Source organism: Hydra vulgaris, chromosome 06, assembly GCF_038396675.1.
Source record: "Hydra vulgaris chromosome 06, alternate assembly HydraT2T_AEP".
Classification (NCBI taxonomy): domain Eukaryota; kingdom Metazoa; phylum Cnidaria; class Hydrozoa; order Anthoathecata; family Hydridae; genus Hydra; species Hydra vulgaris.
This window is the reverse complement of record NC_088925.1, coordinates 9,387,498-9,410,000: the sequence shown is the minus strand read 5'-3', so window position 1 is coordinate 9,410,000 and position 22,503 is coordinate 9,387,498. Positions and strand designations below refer to the sequence as shown.

The 22,503-nt window shown below is 25.8% G+C and overlaps 1 protein-coding gene across 1 annotated transcript in view; it reads left to right on the top strand.

The window, feature by feature from the left end:
- The window catches only part of LOC100199463 (E3 ubiquitin-protein ligase MARCHF8), a 35,300-nt gene that overhangs the window by 8,203 nt on the left and 4,594 nt on the right, over window positions 1-22,503 (top strand). Inside the window, exon 2 of the mRNA XM_065799165.1 lies at window positions 15,880-15,994. Coding sequence (XP_065655237.1) covers window positions 15,880-15,994 — 115 coding nt within the window. The remainder of the gene's footprint in view (window positions 1-15,879; window positions 15,995-22,503) is intronic.

The following is a 22,503-nucleotide window of genomic DNA, read 5'->3' as shown; positions in this document are numbered from 1 at the left end:
ATGTTAAAGAAAGAAAATTAATTCAAGTTACTTTTTTATGTTTGTTTTACATTCAACTAATTTGTTTAATTATTTATAGTTTTAAATATAAATTTTTTTTATCCTGTTACGAAAGTGCTAATATGTAAAAGTGCTTAATAACTGTATATAAATGCATTGCCTGATAAACCAAATTCAAGCCTGTAGACATTTTTTTAGAGATTTTTAGTAAACTTGAAACAAATTTATGTAAAGATGATTTTTTTTAGCTTTGAAATTGCTTTTTAACAAAAGTTTTTTAATATCATTAATTTTTTAGAATGATCTTCAAGTCAACGTTGATTAGAAATGATTAATTAGTTTATGAGTGAGCAAGGCAAAAATTTTGTAAAAGCCAAAATGTTAAAAAAGATTGTTGATAGTTTTTAGTTTTTACTGTTAAGAAATTCACCTATAAACAATTACTCCCTTACTTAAAAAAAAAGAAAAAACTAAATTGTGAGAAAGCTAACATAAGATGATAATGTTATGTTATGATGAATGTTTTAAAAATAAATAAGAAGTTTTTTAAAATAAGGAAATTTTTTTTTTTCAAACACAATGTTTAAATTTCATTGATAATTTTTTTTATATAACAATGTTGTTTAATTTAAAGATATTTAGACTTTAAATGATTTTTAACATGGTTTCAAATTAAGCTTAATTACAATGTGGTACTTTAATATACGAAACTGATGTAATCTAACTTTTAACGATATAAATATGTATATAAATATGATATAAATATATTGAGTAAAGTTATATTTACTTGCATTACTTGGGATATATTCCATTTTTGCTCTAGAATATCTAATCTCAAAGAAATAAATTGTAAAAGTATCTGGAATGTTTATTAGTGGCATACCTTTCTAAGGTGCTAGTTGAATTGCCACTGAGTTTGCGTATAAGAATTTTGAATAAATTAAAATAAAGCTTTTTAAAAAAATCCTCTAAGACAGCTTAGGGATTATTTTATTACTTGCAGAGACTGAGTTTTCATAGTGCATTATGAATTTTCTTGCAATGTATTTACAATGTTTGACAACACTTTACAACGTTTGAAAACATTTTAACAACGTTTGAAAACATTTTAATGATTTTCCAGATGAACCATGATTTTTTTACTTTTTATTTTCTTTTAGGTCCGAATCGGTAATTTTTTTGAAAAATATTTGACTTTCAAAAGTGTTGAAAGATGTTTGTGTCAAACTATTCACTGAGTTCTAAGAGAGCAATTCAAGTTATATAAAAAATTGCAAGGCTAACATTTAAGAATTACATTGCAGTCGAAAGTGTGATTGAATATTTAGCTTTTCTCTTAAAAAATGAAATAAAAAATATAAATATGTAAAAAAATTTAGAAATATTTTGAATATACCGATATTTAATTTATATTCCAATATTTAATAATATCGTAATATAATATATTAAATCTGAAAATTATTAAATATATTATACTTAATGATTTTAAGATTTAGTAAATATTGTTAAAAAATCACTGATCCCATCTTTTCTGAAAGTGGTGTGGGTGATGATTCCTACTTAAAAAGTTTGGCCAGCCGATGCTTACTTTTTAAGGTCTTTTCGTTCCTAGGCTTTAATCTGCATGATTTATTGTCACAAAATAATTAAATCATCAAATAAGTATAAACATACAAAAGTTAAAAATTTTTAACTTACACAGAAGTTACTTACCAATTTAGTTACTAATCCATTCTGGAAATAAAGTTTAAAGAATTAAATAGTAAAGCTCTTTCAATTTTTTTGAATAAAAAGAAGTGAAATGTTCAGTTTAACTTGGTTACTCTGTCACTATAAAAAGGTTTTTACGCTTTTCAAGTTTTAATGAATCCACAAGCAAATTATATATAAAGTGTAAACCCTTATTTTGTGTTTAAGCCTGCATTTTTTTTAGGCTTCAATAATGTTTAAATCAGTTAAAACTACTACTAGTTAAGACCATCTCGAACTTTCAATAATGTTAAAATTAGCATGTTTAAATTAATATTGCACATTGTAACATCTAGTGCAATATTTGTCCGCTTTCTCTATGCTATCTTTACTATGTTTACTTAGTTTATGTATTTTCTATGTGCTTATTATTAATCATATTATATTTAAAAACTGGTGTCACTCTTTTGATCAGAATTCTGTTTGAGTGACACCATCCTTATCAATCATTTAGTTATTGTTATTAAATACTTATAATTAGTTTACTTTTTACATACTACAATCAATAGAATTATGATTTTTTTTTTAATTATTATTATTATATTTATTGTTATTATTATATTATTGTATGATTTAAATAGAAAAAGAAATATCTTGTTGTTGTTCTTTCTAACTCAACTTCTTCTGACTTTCACTCTAATTCCTTCGTTCTTCTTAAAATCACATACTCTTGGTCTGCAAAGCGGGTCATGATGCTCTCTTATGAGCTGAACTTGTCTTTACGGGCCTTGGTAATGTGGCCTCTGTATGGCAATTTGCCAAAGGAGGATAAATCACAATACCTAAATTAGTTAAGACTACTATTGTGTTTATAACTTGTTATTTGTAATGCTTGATTAGTACTTTTATTTTACTATTGTTATATTTACCTGCTATGATACTATACTTCTAATATATATATACATTATATATATATATATATATATATATATATATATATATATATACACACACATATATATATACATATATATACATATATCCTGATATATATACATATATCCTGATTATATATATATATATATACATATATATATATATATATATATATATATATATATATATATATATATATATATATATATATATATATATATATATACATACATATATATACATATATCCTGATATATATATATATATATATATATATATATATATATATATATATATATATATATATATCAGGGGCTATTCTAGGAAAATAATTTGGGCAGCGGTACCCCCGTACTGTAAGAGATTTTGGTGAAAAGATGGCTCTATATAGGCATTTTTTTGCAGATTAAAATAGATTTCATTCTGAATAGCCCCTGTGTGTATATATATATATATATATATATATATATATATATATATATATATATATATATATATATATATATATATATATATATATATATATATATATATATATATATATATATATATATATATATATATATCTGTGTGTGTGTGTGTGTGTGTGTATATATGTATATATATATATATATACAGTTTTCTCCATTTAGCCAGCGCTTCCGTGCTCAAGTCTCGTGCTCGCCCACACGCTCGCAAAAACTTTGGCAAGCTCATTAAAAAGCGCTTGCCAAAAAACTAAAAGTGTTTTGTTTTAAATTGCAACAAAACTTTTTTGTTCATTTGCGCAACTTTTATGAAAAATTGCTTTTTTTACCAGTTTTTTTAAAATTACTTTATCTAGTATTTATTCAAAGTATTCTTTTTGCTATTTTAATTTTAATATCAGAAAAAAATTAACTTTTTAAAACGCGCAGTCTAACTAAAAAATGACCATCCTTTTGTGGGATGGCATTAAGTTTCAAACGGAGAAGACTGTATATATATATATATATATATATATATATATATATATATATATATATATATATATATATATATATATATATTTATATATATATATGTGTATATATATATATATATATATATATATATATATATATATTTTGTATATATATATACATATATATATATATATATATATATATATATATATATATATATATATATATTTTGTATATATATATATATGTATATATATATATATAAATTAAAAAACAAAAAATTCTAAAATTTCTCTTGTTACAATTTTACGTCTTGTAAGATTAAAAATGTTACCTTTTGTTTCATAAAATTAGCAGACATTTGATATGTAACGGTTACATAAAAATGTTGTGTTGTGTTGCATAAAAGCATATATGTTACATCTCATTATGTAAACATGTTATGTAACAGTTATGTAACATAAAAATGTTAAGTCTCGTTACATAAAAATGTTATGTCTCGTCATGTATGATTAACAAACATTTTGCACGTAACCTGGAATTGTTACGTAACAAAACTTGATTAACAGTACTATGAAAATGATAACATTATGTTGTCATTTTCATATTCCTGAATTGAACAACAATAGCAGATTAAATCAATTGATATTGATTCACATTCTAATGCTAACAATCATAAATACTATGGTATTTTGAAAAAAGTATAATTATAAAACAGCTAGTGGGTTACAATGTACATGGTTAAGTTTTTATAAAATAAAAGTAAAAAAAAAAGTTGAAAATATTTAAACGGTCACCCTTAAAGAATGAGATGCTACAGAAGTATTTAAATATCAAGTTTGATAAAATTTAGTTTCAAAAGAATGTAAAATAGTTTTGCAGTATTTATGAAAGAAGAAATTTTTTTCTTATCTGCTAACTAATTCATTACGTAAAACATCAGTCTCTCTGACAACGGTAACTGATAAAATCAATCTATAATTGTTTATAATCTTTTTAAACATAATTCATTAAATTTGTAAAATTCCGAATCTAGATGAAATATCCTATTAGCAAAATAAAAATTTTAAACTAAGTATAAAAAGACACCAAGGGCTCTTGAGGACTGAGCCCAAGTCATTCTTGATTTTGCAGATACCAAGGGCTCTTGGACTGAACTCAAGAAATTCTTGATTTTGAGGTTTGTAAAGTTAAGGTTAATGTATCAATAATTTTTGAGAAGTTGATAAAATACTACTGTGATAAAAAAGTAAGGTGAATTTTTAATTTAAACTTCCTGCCTTATTCGAATCGTCCAATCTTTTTTATTTTTAAGTTGGTAGGAATGTCATTAACATTTGCGCCAAATTACATGTCAAACTCATAGTTATTTTTTTTTGTTTACGCTTGTTTCTGAAGTACCAAAAGTGCATTCGGCGATTTTTACGATGTCTAATTTTGTTGAGCAAAGAAGTGCTATTAAATTTTGTTTGCGGAATGATATTTCTGCTGCTGAAATGTATCGAATGTTGCAAAAGGCCTTCGGTGAAGAGACTATGTCTCAAAAAAATGTTTACAAGTGGTACAAAGACTTCAAAGAAGGCCGAGAAAGTGTTGATGACTTGGAACGCTCCGGACGACCATCGACTTCGATTGATAATCGCCACATCAACAAAATCAAAGAATTGGTGCTTGCAAATCGTCGGTTAACCATTCGAGACCTTGTTGACATGGTTGGAATATCATTTGGGTCGGTGCAAGCGATTTTGAAGGATCATTTGGGCCTCAGAAGACTCAAATCACGTTTGGTGCCGAAATTTCTCAATTTCTTTGAAAAAGAGCGTCGCGTTAAAACGTGTGAAGCAATGCTTTCTGGCTATCAAGACGTCTACAAACAAATTATTACTGGCGATGAGACTTGGGTCTACGCATACGACCCTGAAACAACCAACCAATCGAGTGAATACCGTGAAAAAGGCGAGCTGAGACCGAAGCAACCACGTCAAAGTCGCTCAAAAATCAAGGTCATGTTGACTGTTTTCTTTGATTATTGTGGTGTCGTGCACTACGAATTCCTTCCAACTGGCCAAATTGTCAACAAGGAATATTATTTAAGCGTTAAGCGACGTTTGCGTGAAGCTATTCGCAAAAAGAGACTGGAATTATGGGCCAATAACTCTTGGATTTTGCACCACGATAATGCCCCTTCGCACACAACACTGGTTCTTTGTGAGTTTTTTGCCAAAAACTCTACCCATGTTGCTCCACAACCACCGTATTTGCCCGACTTAGCACCGTGTGACTTCTAGCTGTTCCCAAAGCTCAAGAGACCACTCCGGGGAAATCGTTTTGAGTCCATTGAAGAGATCCAACGTGAATCGGCACGCGCATTAAAGGCTATCCCTACCGAGGACTTTTCGGCATGCTTTGAAGACTGAAAAAAACGTTGGCAAAAGTGCATTGGGGCCGGGGGGGATTATTTTGAGGGGGGCGATACAGATTTGGAAGAATAAATAAAGATTTTTCATTTTATAAAAAAATTCACCTTACTTTTTGATCACAGTAGTATAGTATACATGTCATTGTAGTATATATGTCATTGTAATATACATGTTACTGTAGTATACATGTCAATGTATTATAAATGCCATTGTAGTATACATGTCAGGCCTTGTTTTAAATACAAACTTAGCTCATTAGCTCATCGTGATTTTGACGTCATAAAATTATCTTTATTTTTATTTATTTATCTAAGTACACTAACTTTTTTAATTACCACAATAAAATAAATTACCGCAAAACAAGTTTATTTTACTAATTAAGAAAAACAAATTTAGAAGTGTTATTTTTTAAATGTACGTATTTGTCTATTTTGTTTTAATTTTTTTTTCTTTTTAATATTAAATAATTAAATTTAATATTACATTTTTTATTATCATTAAACAAATTTAGAAGTGTTATTTTCTAAATGTACATATTTGTCTATTTTGTTTTAATTTTTTTTTTTTTTTTAATATTAATTAAATTTAATATTACATTTTTTATTATCATTTAACATAAGTTAATTGCTTTCTTTTCTCAACAGTTGTATAAATGAATTAAATATCTTAATATTTTTTTCATTATTTCTTAAAATTGCAATTTTGCAAGTAATGATTTTTTACTTTTAAAAATTATTAACAAAAAAAAGTATTACTTGTTGCAAAGAATAAAACTCAAGTTAACTTTACCAGCACTTTTTTTTGTGACAAACAAAGATTTAAGTTTCCAATTACTAATTATTAAAAAATATATACCGTTGTGCTTTCACTTGCCTTAAGGCAAAAAAGTTAGATGTATTTTTTATGAGTATTTTTGATGCAGTGTTATAAGTTGTAACACGTTTACAAGGAATTTTTTTTTGTTTTTAAAAAAATAGAAAAGGAGTAAGAAAAATCAAGAAAAAAAAAAACTAATTTTTTTTTATTTAAATAACTTTTTTATTCAAAATTCTTTCTAAATTATAAGAAAATTTCTGTTTTTACTTTTTTGATATCGCACAATCAGTTAATTATATAAAGATGATGTAACTTTCATAAAATATTATTTTTCTAAACTATTACTTTTTAAAAAATAAAACTTATAAATATAAATGAAGACATTGCAAGAGCTATATTGCTTCAAGCGTAAATTCAAACAAAACAAAAAAATAATAATAGAGTTTTTTTAATTATAAAAAAATAAACTCTCTGTGAGATGTCATTTAAAGTTTGTAATAGTTAATGCTTTTTCATTTTTTTGATAAAATCATTACAACAAAACAGACAAACACACAAAAAAATGATAAAAACCACTTATAAAGTTTGAATGATGATTACGTAAAAAGTTTTCATAAAAATTGCATTTGATATTCGCGTTATTTACAAACGTAATAAGTTAAAAAAAAGCGAAGAAAATTTTGATTTTATTGTTTTAACTTTTCCATCAAAAATGTTCAGCAAAAGAAAAAAAAAGATGTACGGCGCTTAAGAAAAGAAATCATAAAAGTTCATCATAAAAATCATTGAAAAAACTTTATAATGTTAATTACTTTTTTCTTGAACAATATCTTTAGACTTGTTTAAATATTAAAAAATGATAAAAAGTTGCTTACATGAAATGGCTTACTGCTTACATTAAATTCTTTTAAATACACAATTAGCATTTATAGTGGGTGTTCCAACTTTGTGTTTAATTTCCATGACCATGATCCTCAAGCTGTTTTTCATAATTTAATTAAGAGTTGCAAAACCTCAAATTCAGAAATAATTGACTTGAGTTTAACTAATAGTTTTTAACTAATAGTTTTTAGATAGACCTGCCCAAATCAAACCCTCAGTCGATGTAGCAGCGCTAATCAAATGTCTACCTATTTGTCAGTTGATGTAGCAGCACTCCTCTCATGTTTTACCTATTTGTCAGTCGATGTTGCAACACTTCTTGCATGTTTTACCTACTTGTCAGTCGATGTATGTAAATAGTAAAAAAGTATATATATTTAAAATATTAAGCATAAAACAACAGCTGCGTACAAACTAAATTTTTTTTCCTTCATAATATTTCTTCATAATTTTCTTCAAAATATAATATAAAGAACCAATACAAATATTACATAAAAACATCAAAGAAGACATTAAAAAGAAGACATGATTACATAACAACATAAATAATTAACAAATATTATTTAAATCTTTTTTTTTTTAATAATTTTTTTAAACAGAATTCTCTAACTGTTCGTAGAAATTTTAATGCCATTGTCATGGTTGAGAAGTATAGGAGCGTGTTTTATTTCCTGGTATATTGAAGTGTAGTTAATTTCAAGTGATTCTCTAACTTTACATTCCTCGTACTCTGATTTTATCACTAGAGTTTTCAGACATGACCAATCAAACATCTGTTACATTCTCTACCATGTTTGATTGCACCAGATGCATCCCATTTACTTTTTAAATAGTTTTTTTGATGTTCAATGCATCTTGTTAAAATTTTCTTTTTCGTTTTGCCAATGTATATACTGTCACAACAGCATGAGAAAATTTTAACGAGGTGCATTGAACATCAAAAAAACTATTTAAAAGGTAGAAATGACTCCTAACAACTATGTGACATACAAAGTAAAGTTTATGTCAAAACCATTAAATTTAATTAAGGAAACTAATTAAATTTGATTTGTTTTAAAAAACTGCAAAAGCATGAATAAAAAAATAGAATGTTGTTAAAAACATACAGATGTATGAATGTTTTCATTTTTTATTTTTTAAATAAAAACATTCTGAATATTTTTATTTTTATACTGTTTACATACATCAACAGGTAAATAGGTAAAAATTTAATATATATATAAACAACATGGGCACACATACTTGTAGGCAGAAAACATCAAAACTTTACGTTTACATTAACTCTAAGAATACATTCATAAGCTCATAATATAAATTCACTTTATAAGTGTTTTTTTGCATTTCTTTTACATCCTTAAAAAAAAAGTTTGTTTTTCTTTTTGAAAAATGATGGAAATAATTAGTTACTTAAAAAATGTAACTAATTACATAAATAATTAGTAATAATTAGTAACATTTTTTGTAAAAGTAGAAATTTCTATTATTTTTATAAACTTTTTATATTTTATGTTCTTCTGCAAATTTTATATTTAAATTCATCTCATAAAATAACAACAACAAATATTCTTATAAGCTTTTTCACTTCTTATTGTTTTTAAAAATCTTTTAAAATTTAATAAATAACAACATCATAATTGAATATTTTTAAGTTGTAGTAATTTAGCATCCGAGCTGCAGTGGTTAGAGACACCTAGTATTGCTAATTGTAACAAGAAGTAATCAACAGAAATGGTAGGAAAGTTAGCAGCAAATAATAAAGACCTAGTTTTGGAAAAATTATAGCATTGCAAAAAAATTAGGTAATTTCAAAAACTTTACACTTGTGTTGGAACAAAATGAGTTCAGTACAGTACAAAAGGAACTAAATGGTTATGCAAAGATTTTTAAACCAGACAATAGACAAATTAAAACAAATGCCTTCATTTTAAAAGTATTTAGTATTTATTAACATTCTTTAATATAAGTCTGAAAAAAAATATTTTGTTCGTCTGATGTTAGATTTTGGTATGGGATATGTTCACTTTGTTCAAGTAAAACTTTATTTAATTAAGTTTTGTGCTGCATTATTTGAAAGGAAAAAGTTTAAAATTCTGCTTTATAAATATTGTGTTGATAATATTTAGAAATAGTAGACTTATTGTTAGGTGGTTTGATATCATAATTTATTTTCTCAGTGTAGTTATCAAGATCTATATCGTAGATAATAGTATTGATAGACAAGTGGTTGTCATTTTTTTAATAAAGCTTCATAGGATACTTTTCTCTTCTCTTTTTTAGATCAAATTAGAAATTGAGGTTATGAAATCAGATGGATTAGGCTAATCCATTAACTTTAATCCAATTTCTACGTCTTTCTACTTTTAAAATCGTCATTTCTACTTTTAAAAATTTTTCTACGTCATTTCTACTTTTAAAAATTGATTTTCCAAAAGAAACTCTATAAACTTTAAATCCACATTAGTTTTTGAGTAACTAGCTACAGAACAACTTGTTTAAGTATTTTAATTCTTGTTAAAAATAAAACAATGAATAAATTACAGAAGATACACATATCGCTGTTTTTACTGGAAGTTTTCCAAATATTTGTTTTTTCTGTCTACAAGTATGCGCGCATATCTTTTTTTTGAAAACAAGAATGTAAGCATTCGCAAGTCATCTCTCTATATATATATATATATATATATATATATATATATATATATATATATATATATATATATATATAAAGTTAATTAAGTTAACAAAAATTTATATATATATATATATATATATATATATATATATATATATATATATATATATATATATATATATATAAAGTAACCTTATATAAAGCATGGAAAAAATTATATAAATGTAATAAAAGTAGTTGAAAAAAATGTTACAGGAATAAAGAAAACATGCCCTCGTAAACGCCAACTAGGAGTGTGTGTATGTATATATATATATATATATACATATATATATATATATACACATATATGTATATGTATGTATATATTATATATATATATTATATATATATCATATATATATATATATATATATATATATATATATATATATATATATATATATATATATATATATATATTTATATAAAGTAACCTTATATAAAGCATGGAAAAAATTATATAAATGTAATAAAAGTAGTTGAAAAAAATGTTACAGGAATAAAGAAAACATGCCCTCGTAAACGCCAACTAGGAGTGTGTGTATGTATATATATATATATATATATATATATATATATATATATATATATATATATATATACATATATATATATATACATATATGTATATGTATGTATATATTATATATATATATATATTATATATATATCATATATATATATATATATATATATATATATATATATATATATATATATATATATATATATATATATATATATAAAAGATGTGACTTAAAGCAGTATGCATACTCTTATGATTTTCTTAAAGAACATTTAAAAAAAAATATTTTTATCATATTTTAGGCTACCTGAATAAGTTAAATATATATTTTTATCATTTTATTTTTTTTGCGTGTTAATGTTGCAATAGTTTAAAAAAAGTTCAATAATTTTCAAAACACTGTAAAAATATACTATAGGCTAGAATTATTTGATGACTGCTGTTTCCCATCAAAAATATATTAAATATGAGTTATATAATATTTTACTTGAAATACTCGCAATTTATTTTCATAAAAAGAACTACATGCAAGCCTTCCCAGGAAACACATGTGGTTTTTCATCTTGTATGACCACATGTGAGTGTTTTAGACAACTTGGTCATGGCTGTTTTTAAATTTTATTATTGCGGCCGTTTGCAAGTTTTTAATAATCATTACAGAAAAAACAAAGGAAATGCTTGCAGTTTTTTTGTCTTGTATGACCACACAAAAGTATTTTATTTTAGACAACTTGGTCACAACTGTTTGCAAATTTTTTAATAACCTTGCGGTTGTTTGCAAGTTTTTAATAATCATTGCGAAAAAAAGTTTCAAAAACACTAAACTAACAAAGTAGGAAATAAAAAGAAATTAATTTAAATAATTTGTGTACTGTTTTTATTTTTGCTTCTTTTGAGTGGTTATTATTTTCAGCAACAAAATTAGATAAGTTAGGCGAAAAAAATTAGATAACAAAATTAGATAAGGCGAAGCAAAAAAAGAAAAGAGTTTTAAGTCTACATTAAAAATAATTATTTTTCTTTATTTTTTATTTAAAGAGGAAAGCGAAAGTATAAATTGCAATGTGTTTTTAAAATATATTTGTATAATTTTAATGTAACAAATATATTTTGTCCCTTTATGAAAATGTCTATGTAATGCGTGAGTATACTTTTATATAAAACGTTTTGTATTATATAAATATTTTTACTTGTTCCTATTTATACATATGTTGAGCTTATTTAAATAAGACGTTGACTCTGTAACTGGAATGTCCGTGGTTCGAAACCCCCATCTTCTTAAATTTTTTTTGTTTTTTTACATACATATACAGTCAAATATTAAAAAGAAATGTTTATCCGCTTAATGATTTGGGATAAAAAACTTAAAGGAAAAGAAAGGTATTATGAAATATTTAAGGCTATTTTTAGACCACTAGGCTTAATTAAAGCTTAAAAACTATGTATATATGTGCATGCACTATACTTAAAAAATACACTGAAAGGTTTAATCGGTACCATTTAGAAACACACAATAAAAAGATTGTTTATATAAAAATAAGAAAAGATAAATGGTTAAAAAGAAAACATATGGCCAGTAGTATTAAAAAAAAAAAATTAGAGAGTTGTAGAAATTAAACCACAGACTTTCTGCGTATGAAGTTTACACCTTATCCAAATATGTTAAACGTGCGTATATTTACGAAGTATTAATTATACATACACATGCTTTAAAAGTATACGCAGATATTTTCTAATTGGGACAATAAATACTTGTTACATTAAAATTATACAAATATATTTTACAAACAGATGGCAATTTATATTTTTGCTTTCCTCTTTAATAACAAAAGAAATAAAATATAGGAAAATCATTCTTTTTAACGTTTAAAACTGTTTTTTTTTTTTTGCTTTGACTTATCAAATTTTGTTGATGAAAATAAAAACCACTCTAAAGAAACTAAAATAAAAACAGTACACATATTATTTAAATTATTGTTATTTTTTTTTTATTTTAATTTCCTATTTTATAAATTTTGCTTTCTTTGTTCTAGAAACTTTTTTTCAGCAACACTTAATATAATAAAACTTCCAAAAGGCTGTTACCAAGTTGTCTAAAATAAAATGCTCTAGCGTGGACATACAAGTCAAATAACCGTGCGTATTTCCTGGGAAGGCTTGACATGAAAACAACAAATTCACAACTCCCATGCGCGATCATTCATAAACTGCATTTAAACAATTGCTGTGACTCTATGATGCATAATGCATACATAGTGTAACTTTTTGGAAATCTTTACTGATGTTTAAAAATATTGATGTGAAAAAAAAGTATATTGATGAAAACAGAATTCGATAAGTCAAAGCAAAAAAAAAACAACAGTTTTAAACATTAAAAAGTATGATTTTCTGAGGAATTAAAATTTATTTTTCTAGTAACTAATATTAGCGTTCCAACTGTGATTACGCTTTAAACTTAATTTATTCTTTGATAACATTACTAATGTATGCCATTTTTTGTTTACAAAATATTTATATAGATTATAATTAAATGATATTAAATTGGAGATTGCCAGTTTCATTTTTATGAAAATAATAGACAAAACATTCACGAGTTTCTGTGCATGCTTTTTTGGAAACATATATGTGTGTGTGTGTGTGTGTGTGTGTATATATATATACATATATATATATATATATATATATATATATATATATATATATATATATATATATATATAATATATATATATATATATATATGTATATATATATATATATATATATCAGCATTTGCTCACTTTTTTTGCTCACTTTATTCCATGAAGGATAAAAAAAAAATGATTTCAACTATAACTTGAGATGATGCTAATCTATTTAATAAAAGGAGTGAGATTATTTCTTAGTGTAAACATAGAAGCAGATTCCTTCTTTACCATTTTGAAATTATCAATTAAGCTCTTGGAATTTAAAAAAATAAGGTTGGCAAAAATTTGCTGACCTAAAGCTGTTTTAGGTCAGCATCTGGTTGGCACAAATTTTAGAATTCTTGGCAGATCAACAAACATGTGAACATTTGGCATTAAATTGACAGAAAAACAAATGCCGAGTTTTTCTATCATTTATTTTGTTCAGAATTTAAAAGTTAATTTTTCCAGTTCTTAATTATTTTATTTAGAATATAAATAAAGTGTTAGTTTTTTTGTTTCTAATTTAATAATTTTATTTAGAACTTAAATAAAGCGTTCGTTTTGTCATTTTTATTTTTATTAGTTAATTTAAAGTTTAAATAAACCATTTGCTTTTTTTTTTTTACTTTAAATGAAAAATTTCAAAAGTTGATTGTTCTTCTAAATTAAAAGTCCTAATTTTTTTTCTTGAAAGTACTCCATAAGCTTCTTTACATTTTTGGTGCTCCTAGATACCAAAAACCAGGAAGAAATAATATTTTTGTGAATCTCAAATCCGGAGACCTTTTTGGGACTGTGCATCCCTGATATTACATATAAAATAATCAAATTAAAACAAGCTTATTTAAAGTTTTTAGAAATGAGGTTTTAGCAAACAAGCAAATTAAATCTCATTTATCTGTATCACCTAATTTAATTTATGGTATATTTAAAGTCTTTTTATTACATGAGTATGTTCTCTAACAAATATTCAACAAGAAATAAAGTACATTAATTTTTATTGATAAACATATATTAAATAAAATAACTCAAACCATTTTTAGAGATGCATATAGACAAAAAAAATAACAGTATCAGTTATAACAAATTCATTACATAACATCTTAAGTCTATGTATGACATTGAAACAACCTTTTGCAAAGTTTGAAATCAAAGCAATTTTTACAGCTAATCCTAAACTCATCAGTTTAGGATTAGCTGTAAAAATTGGATCAGTTCTCTGCTCTTGTAACCAAGAGTAAGTAATGGTTGTAGTTGTTGTGCTCTTGCTTTGTATGCGAGAAGTTTCAAGTTCAATCTCCACCACATCCCTGGTACCACGCTCAACTTGTTTCTTCATGCAGCAGCCTTGTTAGTCAAGGCTCGTGTTTCGGAGTTAAAGATTTAAGAAAGGGTTGTAACCACAACTAAAAGTAACTTCCTCGACTGAAGTGGGGAGGTGAATTGAATTTTTTTTTTTTTAGATTAAAGTTGCAAAAAAATAATAATCTTTTAAGTGTTTATCTTCTTTCATGTAAATTAGGATCAAAATATATAGGTGAAACAAGAAATTTGATAAAACAGCAAAATGAAACACCAACGTTCAGTATTTTCCTTGAGTAGACTTAAGATTGGCTGAACATTGCAAAGCTTGCAAAGATAATATAGATTGGGAAAATGTAATTTCGCTAAAAACAGAAAGCAATTATTATAAAATAGCTATTCAGGATTCTTTAGAAATACACTGAAAATTGGGGTATGAATAAGGATGCTGGTAGGTATGTCAAAACTAGTCAATAGCAAGGTGTGTTTACTCATAGGAAATAAAGCCAACCTAATTTTAAAAAATTGAAAAATTTTTCTTATGCAACAAACTTTAGAAAATAAGCTAAAAATTATTTTATCTTTAGTAGCAGTATAATGATTTCTAATCACTCAGATTAAATAGCTCAACAATTGGATTTAAAAATGGTAAAGTTAGGAGTTAAAAAATTTCTGTTTTATTATTTCAAAAAATTTATTAATAAAACAAATGAATGCATACTTTGTCAACCTTATTATTGTTGTTATTGTTATTATTATTATTATTGTTATAATTATTATTGTTATTATTGTTGTTATAATTATTATTATTATTATTATTATCATTATTATTGTTATTGTTAAAATATTTATGTGTGTATGTTGTTGTGTGCACAAAATTCTTTGTACACTTAGTCTTGCATGAAACATTGCTAAACATATGTTAAAAATGCTTTTGTCAGGGCTTTAATACATTCATCAATTGAAGGTTTGGGCAGGCAGTATCTATGTATGAAGGAAATTTATTATGGCATAAAACCCCTTTTTTATTTTTATTTTTTAGTTGTGAAAGTCAATCGTGCAATAATTACAGTGAATTAAAAACCGAAAATATTAATGATATCAAAAAAGAATACAACAATATCATAGAAAACATACAAAGAAATCATGCATCTGAAGTTAGTGTTTTTTTTTTCATTGTTATATTTTTATCAAATGGAACTTTTTTTATGATAGGATAACATATTTTATTTGAGTTTATTTGTCTACTTACAATAAATTAAAAATAAACTAATTAAGACTTAAATACAACATGTTTCCAAGATGGATTTTATGGGTGTTGTTTAATTCTAACATTTTCCCCTATGATAAATCAAATCTATTTTGTACTTTGTAAAATATTTTTTCTTTTTTTTTTACTTTTGTTAATAACATTATCATTATCTTTGAGCAGGTCAAAAGTATTTTTTTTAAATTAGATAATATGAAAGATATTAAATAATAAAGAAGCTTGTTTATGTGATAAAATTCCTTATACAAGAACAAAATGTTTCTAGTACGCACCTCTAATGTTTGTGTTTCATGTGCACATTTCTAGATACTTGTTGCTAACGATATTTTTTATAGTTTTTATGATTAAATAGATCCATTAAATAAAACAGATTCAGCTAATTATAGACTGATCTCTCTAACATCGTTGACATAAGAGATAATAGAACACATCATAAAAGGTGCTATAATGAATCATCTATATGCAAATAATTTAATACATCCAAGACAACATGGTTTTGTTAACAAAACTTGTGTAACAAACCTCCTAGAAGCAATTGATTTTGCAATTGAATCAGTTGCAAACAAACATCCTGTCAATATAATCTTCCTTGACTTTGAAAAAGCTTTTGACAAAATCCCTCACAAAAGAGTTTTAGATAAAGTATTCAAAAATGGAATTCAAGGCGAAATTCACAAATGGCTAAACTCTTTTCTATCTAACCAAATACAACGTGTCATTCTTGATGAATCGATTTCAGAATGGGCTGACGTTGTGAGCGGATTTCCACAAGGCTCAGTTCTCGGTCCAGTATATTTGTTACCTAAAATGAATGCTGATGACACTAAATTACTTGCAAAAATAAATTTAAAAGATATCAAGAACAGTATAAGTATACTCCAAACTTATCTAGACAATGTTATTAATGGCTAATGCACCTAAATATAGATAAATGTAAAATTAATGTACTTATCTAGACAATGCTATTACATGGCTAATGCACCTAAATATAGATAAATGTAAAGTTATGCATGTTGGTAAAAACAATCTTATGTCAAACTATGTCAATCTACACTCTTACCGATTACAATACTAATATGAGATTTAATCTTGCAAAAACTACCTGCGAACAAGATCTTAGTGTTTTAATATCATATGATCTTAAATCTTCACAAGCATGTAAAGCTGCCTCATCAGCTGGTAAAATAATTAATCAACTAAAACATACTTTTGTCAGTTGTGGTTTTTATCTCTTCAAGAAGTTATATACTTGCTATGTTAATCCACACCTTAAATTTGCAGTGCAAGCATGGAATCCTCATCTCTAAAAAGATAGAAATTAGATCGTAGACATGAGCTTGGCGATATGATTCAGTAATATAAAATATCACATAACATCAATAAATATAAAATGGATCAAACCGCAAATAATTATTCCAGCCCATGCTAATCAAACTCAATCACAACTAAGATGGGAAATATTTAAAAATTATCAGCCTAGACATCACTTTTTTACTAATGGTATTGTCTCTAAATGGAATGACCTCCCCAAGCAGATAGCAAATGCCAAAGATGTAAAATTGTTCATGATATTGCTTGACAATTTGGACAATTAATCAGCAAAACTGCCACAGGGCGTCATGTACTGTTAACATGTTGCGCACAATTTAACCCTTATTTAAATGTGCTGCAGATTTTCATACTACTACTAGTTTTTTCCTTTCCAATTTATTTGCAGTTTAAATTTTAATTTTTTTGATCATTTTAAATAAATTTTGATAAAAGTTTAACTGAAGTAAATTTTAATGTTTTAAAGTTTATAAAAAAAGGTAGGGAAAATGATAAGCATATTGTTCTGATTTATAAACATTTTTAGGAATCACTCCTGATATGATTTCACTACCGTCCATAATTACTTGAATGGTTGTATTTTTTGGTATAAGATATCAAAGTTTTACTTACTATTGGGAGAGAAACTGAAAACATAGTCTACCTGAATTATATATTATCTTCCTATTTATTAGGTTTATAAATAAATTAATATAAAGTCTCATTAGATTAGTTCATAGTTTACTTGCCTTTTAATCAACCTACTTTATGACTTTTCGAAGTCAATTTTATGCCACTAATTAATAAATTTTTTCCACATCTTATGCATCATTAGGCATTAGTTTTTGACATTACTTTTAAGTCCTATCATAAAAATCCAATAGGAGAGAGATCTTGTGATTGGGGAGGCTAAATCTTCTGATCAAATATTTAATAAAAATCAATATTTGATTGTTCTCAAACTCAGTCAAATAACACAAACAATTTTTTGAAAAATATGTTTTTGATTTAAGCTATATGTCATTTTCTTCTGAAAAAATAAATGGCTTCCCCTTAACCTATTTTATTCTGAAGATGTAGCATGATTTTTTAAGCGTACGAGGAAACTACTTTTGTTATTACACCTTTTATTTTTACAAAGTCACCTGTGGCATTCCAACCAAAACAGTCCTACACCTTAACACTACATCTACCATGTTTTACAGTTGATAATACACTATTTTATCATACATTTAACAAGTTTTTTTTCTTGGCAAACAATCTTATCTTCAAGCCAAACATTTAAAACTTCGACATGTCAGTCCACTTTTACAGTCATTGATGGTTCATTTTTTATGTAGTTTTGATCACTTAAACATTTTTATTGTTCTTATGATTTTTATCAAAACAATTTAGTCAAAATACTTTTAAATTGTGTAATAGTGCAAAAATAAACATAAAAAATAAGTAAATAAAAAATAGCATTTTTAAAAAAAGTTAATATCATCTAAATAGCTATGAATGATAGTGTATAAACGTTTATAGGAGTCACCTCTCATATGATTTATTAGCATATATAGGAGTCACCCCTGATGTGATATGGTATATCAAGTCTAAAAAAAATAATAATCTCTCAATGTCTGCTGAGACCCGCTACATATGTTCTATGTAATAAAATAATACTTGATTTAAAAAATATTTTTAGGGGTGCCACAAAACCCTTAAACATTTAGCAAGTCCTTAATATTATCAAAAAAAAGTTTTTCAAAAGAATGTCATGTTGGGTCTCAAATAAAGTGAAATTATATAAATATTTCAAAATTATATAAATATTTCAAATTATATAAATATTTCAATCATTATTTTATAAAAAACATAAAGAAATTATAAAATTAGAAAAATTATAATTAAAAAATCTTGAATTCCTTTTTTTGGTTTTATGTTAAGAAATGTCATTTTCTATTTACTAAAATCTAAAATGATAATTTACTTATAAAATGATTCATATCATTTTATAAACATATTTATAATAAGAAAAACTTTTTTTTTGATAGTATTAGGGACCTGTTTGATGTTTAAAGGTCTTGTGGCACTCCTAATAATATATTTTATATTCAAATAAATCCAGTATTATTTTATTATACAGAACACATTTAGGGGGTGTCAGCAGACATTTTCAAAAAAAGTTGTTTTTACAATACAGATATATAATCACGATTCCGAAAAAATTAGCTAATTTGGACCAAAGGTAATTTTGGGAAATCATTTCAAAGTTTTCGACTTTTTGTCTGTTTTCTCAAAAAAATTATTATCCGGTTTTGTTTTTTTTTGTTTTTTTTTCCAAGATTATTTTTTATTTGAGAGTGTTTACAGAGAGTTCTGATTTTGATTTAATTTAGGTTAGTTTAATGGAAGCTAGAATTTTTATCTGACGCCTTTGTGCCCTGCATATGGTTTATCTAATTTTTAGTATTTATTACTGCAATACAAAAACTTTTTATTTTTCTCATATTGGAAGAAACAACAAACTGTATTTTAAAGAAATGTTTGTCATTTTCAATATATATTTGTAACATAAAAGATGAAAGTATGCAATGGTCGCATTTCTCTTGGTTTCCATTCTGCTCTGGTTTTTAACCAGCATGCAGTTATGCCTCTTCACCCTTCCATAAACTTTTTTTTAAGGCTTCAGATGAAAGTTTTACAGTTCTTTCCACCGATTGTGAGTTGTTCGGCAGATCAATGAGAGAAATTTTTCTAGCAGTTTGAATAGTTTGTTGTAACTTACATGAGATCATAAAAAATGAAGTAGGACGCTCGTATTATAATAAAGCAACATCAACACCAAGCAACATTAACATCAACAAACTCCAAACTTCAACTTTAAAGTTCAAAGGTATAGCTGCCTTTGCTTTGATTTTTGGCTTGAAATTCGGATTGATTTCCTTAAAATAGTTGCTCCAAACTTCAGCTTTAAAGTTCAAAGGTAAAGCTTTGATATTTTATTTGAAATCCCAATTGATTTTATTGAATAGCTTAATTTGAAGAATTTGATCAAGAGCACAGGCTCTTACAACTTTCTTATCGTCTTGCAGCATAGCATCTAGAATTTTTTTTTGAAAAAAGCAGCATAAGTGACCCTGAAGATTTTTAAACACAATTTTTGAATTAATAAAAGGTTATTTATACGTGAAAATTTCAAATATTTGTTTACCAGTAGGGCCTCTATAGTTTTTAGGATCATTTATTTTTCAATATCCAATATAACATGGCAAAGAGGTAACTCACTATGCTGAAGTAAACAACCCACTATATCAATGCTATGTTAAAAAATCTTATCTAATTGGACAACTAAACCATTGTTAACACGAGTATTGGAACTTGTATTATCAATAGCAAATGCTTTTAAGCATTCAATAGTATCATATTCAGTAAGAACATTTAGTGTTGCTGAAGCCATACTTTTACTGTACCATTTTCTACTTCAACATGTGTCAACATTTTTCATGTTTTTCCAGAAAGAAGTCTACTTTAATAAGTAAATTTGATGTGATGTTCATCTTGAGTTGTTCTATACAATACCCATTGCATTTCATCGCATAGAGTAACGAATTTTTGTCATTTTTGTCATCCACACCAATTAATTTTAGCTGTGAAACCTATGGACAATGCTTAGTTTCAATTGAACTAGCCACTTGCTTTTTAACAAAACACCTTATATTCTGTTATTATCAGAGATTTGTTATTCTTAGTTATTACTCCATTTTTGATTAAAGTAGCTGTTGCTATTGCAACTGTAGCAGCACCATCAATCTTAAATCTTATTGCAGCCTTAGCTAAATTAGTAATCATCATTATTATCATCATCATCATTATCATCATCGTCATCATCTTCATGATCATCATCATCATTGTTTTAGCTTCTTTGTTTCTGTGTTAGCACAAATTGGATTTTTCTCATAATGCCGTTTCTCTAACATACACGGTCTTGAACATCTCCTTTCCTTAAATGTAGCTTTTTCAAATCATCTGAAAGACATTCTTTTTCAAGTTTTTCTGCTTCTACCTCTAGTTTTTTATTCTGAAACTTCTAACTCTCTACATGCTGATAATGAGTCATCTGTATCTTAATGCTTTACATTCCCAAAACAATTTTCCCTGACGCACCCAATCAGACATACTCACAACGCCTAATTTTTCTCTTAAATCATCACTGCTTTTATTTTCTTTTAAAGTCACACCACATATCCATCTAATCATCATCTTTTCATTTCTTTCCAAAAGCTGGACATCATTAACCTATATTGCCCATGTTTCACTGCCATACATCATAACACTCTGGACATATGTGCTGTAGAACTTTTCTTTAATTATTAATGAAGCACCTCTTGCCGTTAAAAGTGGAGATAATTCTCGGAACTTGGCCCAAGCAGACCTTACTCTTGCCCTAGATGCTTTTTCTGCTCCAGCTACTAATCCAATTGTATCTCCAAGATAACAAAATTTACTAACACACTCTATCTTTTCTCTATTTTTTATTTCAATCTCTTTTTTAATCTTTAGAGAACATCTCTTCAATATCAACATCTCTTATGAAATCATTGCATAACATCTCTTATAAAATCATTGCATAACATCTCTTATGAAATCATTGCATAACACCTCTTATGAAATCATTGCATAACATCTCTTATGAAATCATTGCATAACATCTCTTATGAAATCATTGCATAACATCTCTTATGAAATCATTGCATACAAACTGTACAAACTATAGAGTTAGCTCTAACTCTCTTCCTACACACTCCACATGGCCACTTCCCAGTATTTTCTGCTTGCTTATTCTTAACTTTACAATGCATAACTTTTGTTACAATGCATAAATTTCTTAAACATTGTTTGACAATACTTGTATTACATTTTAAAAATGAAATTTATAAGATAAACAGAAAGCAACTTTTTACCGTTTGAAAAGTTTTGTTCTCAAACGTAAGGAGAATTTACTTTAAATTTGCCCATTTTTCTTTTATGTTTCCCAAAAAGATTGCAGTTTTTTTTTGCTTTTTTTTTTTTGTGGCAAATAATTTCTATATATAGAATGCATAAATC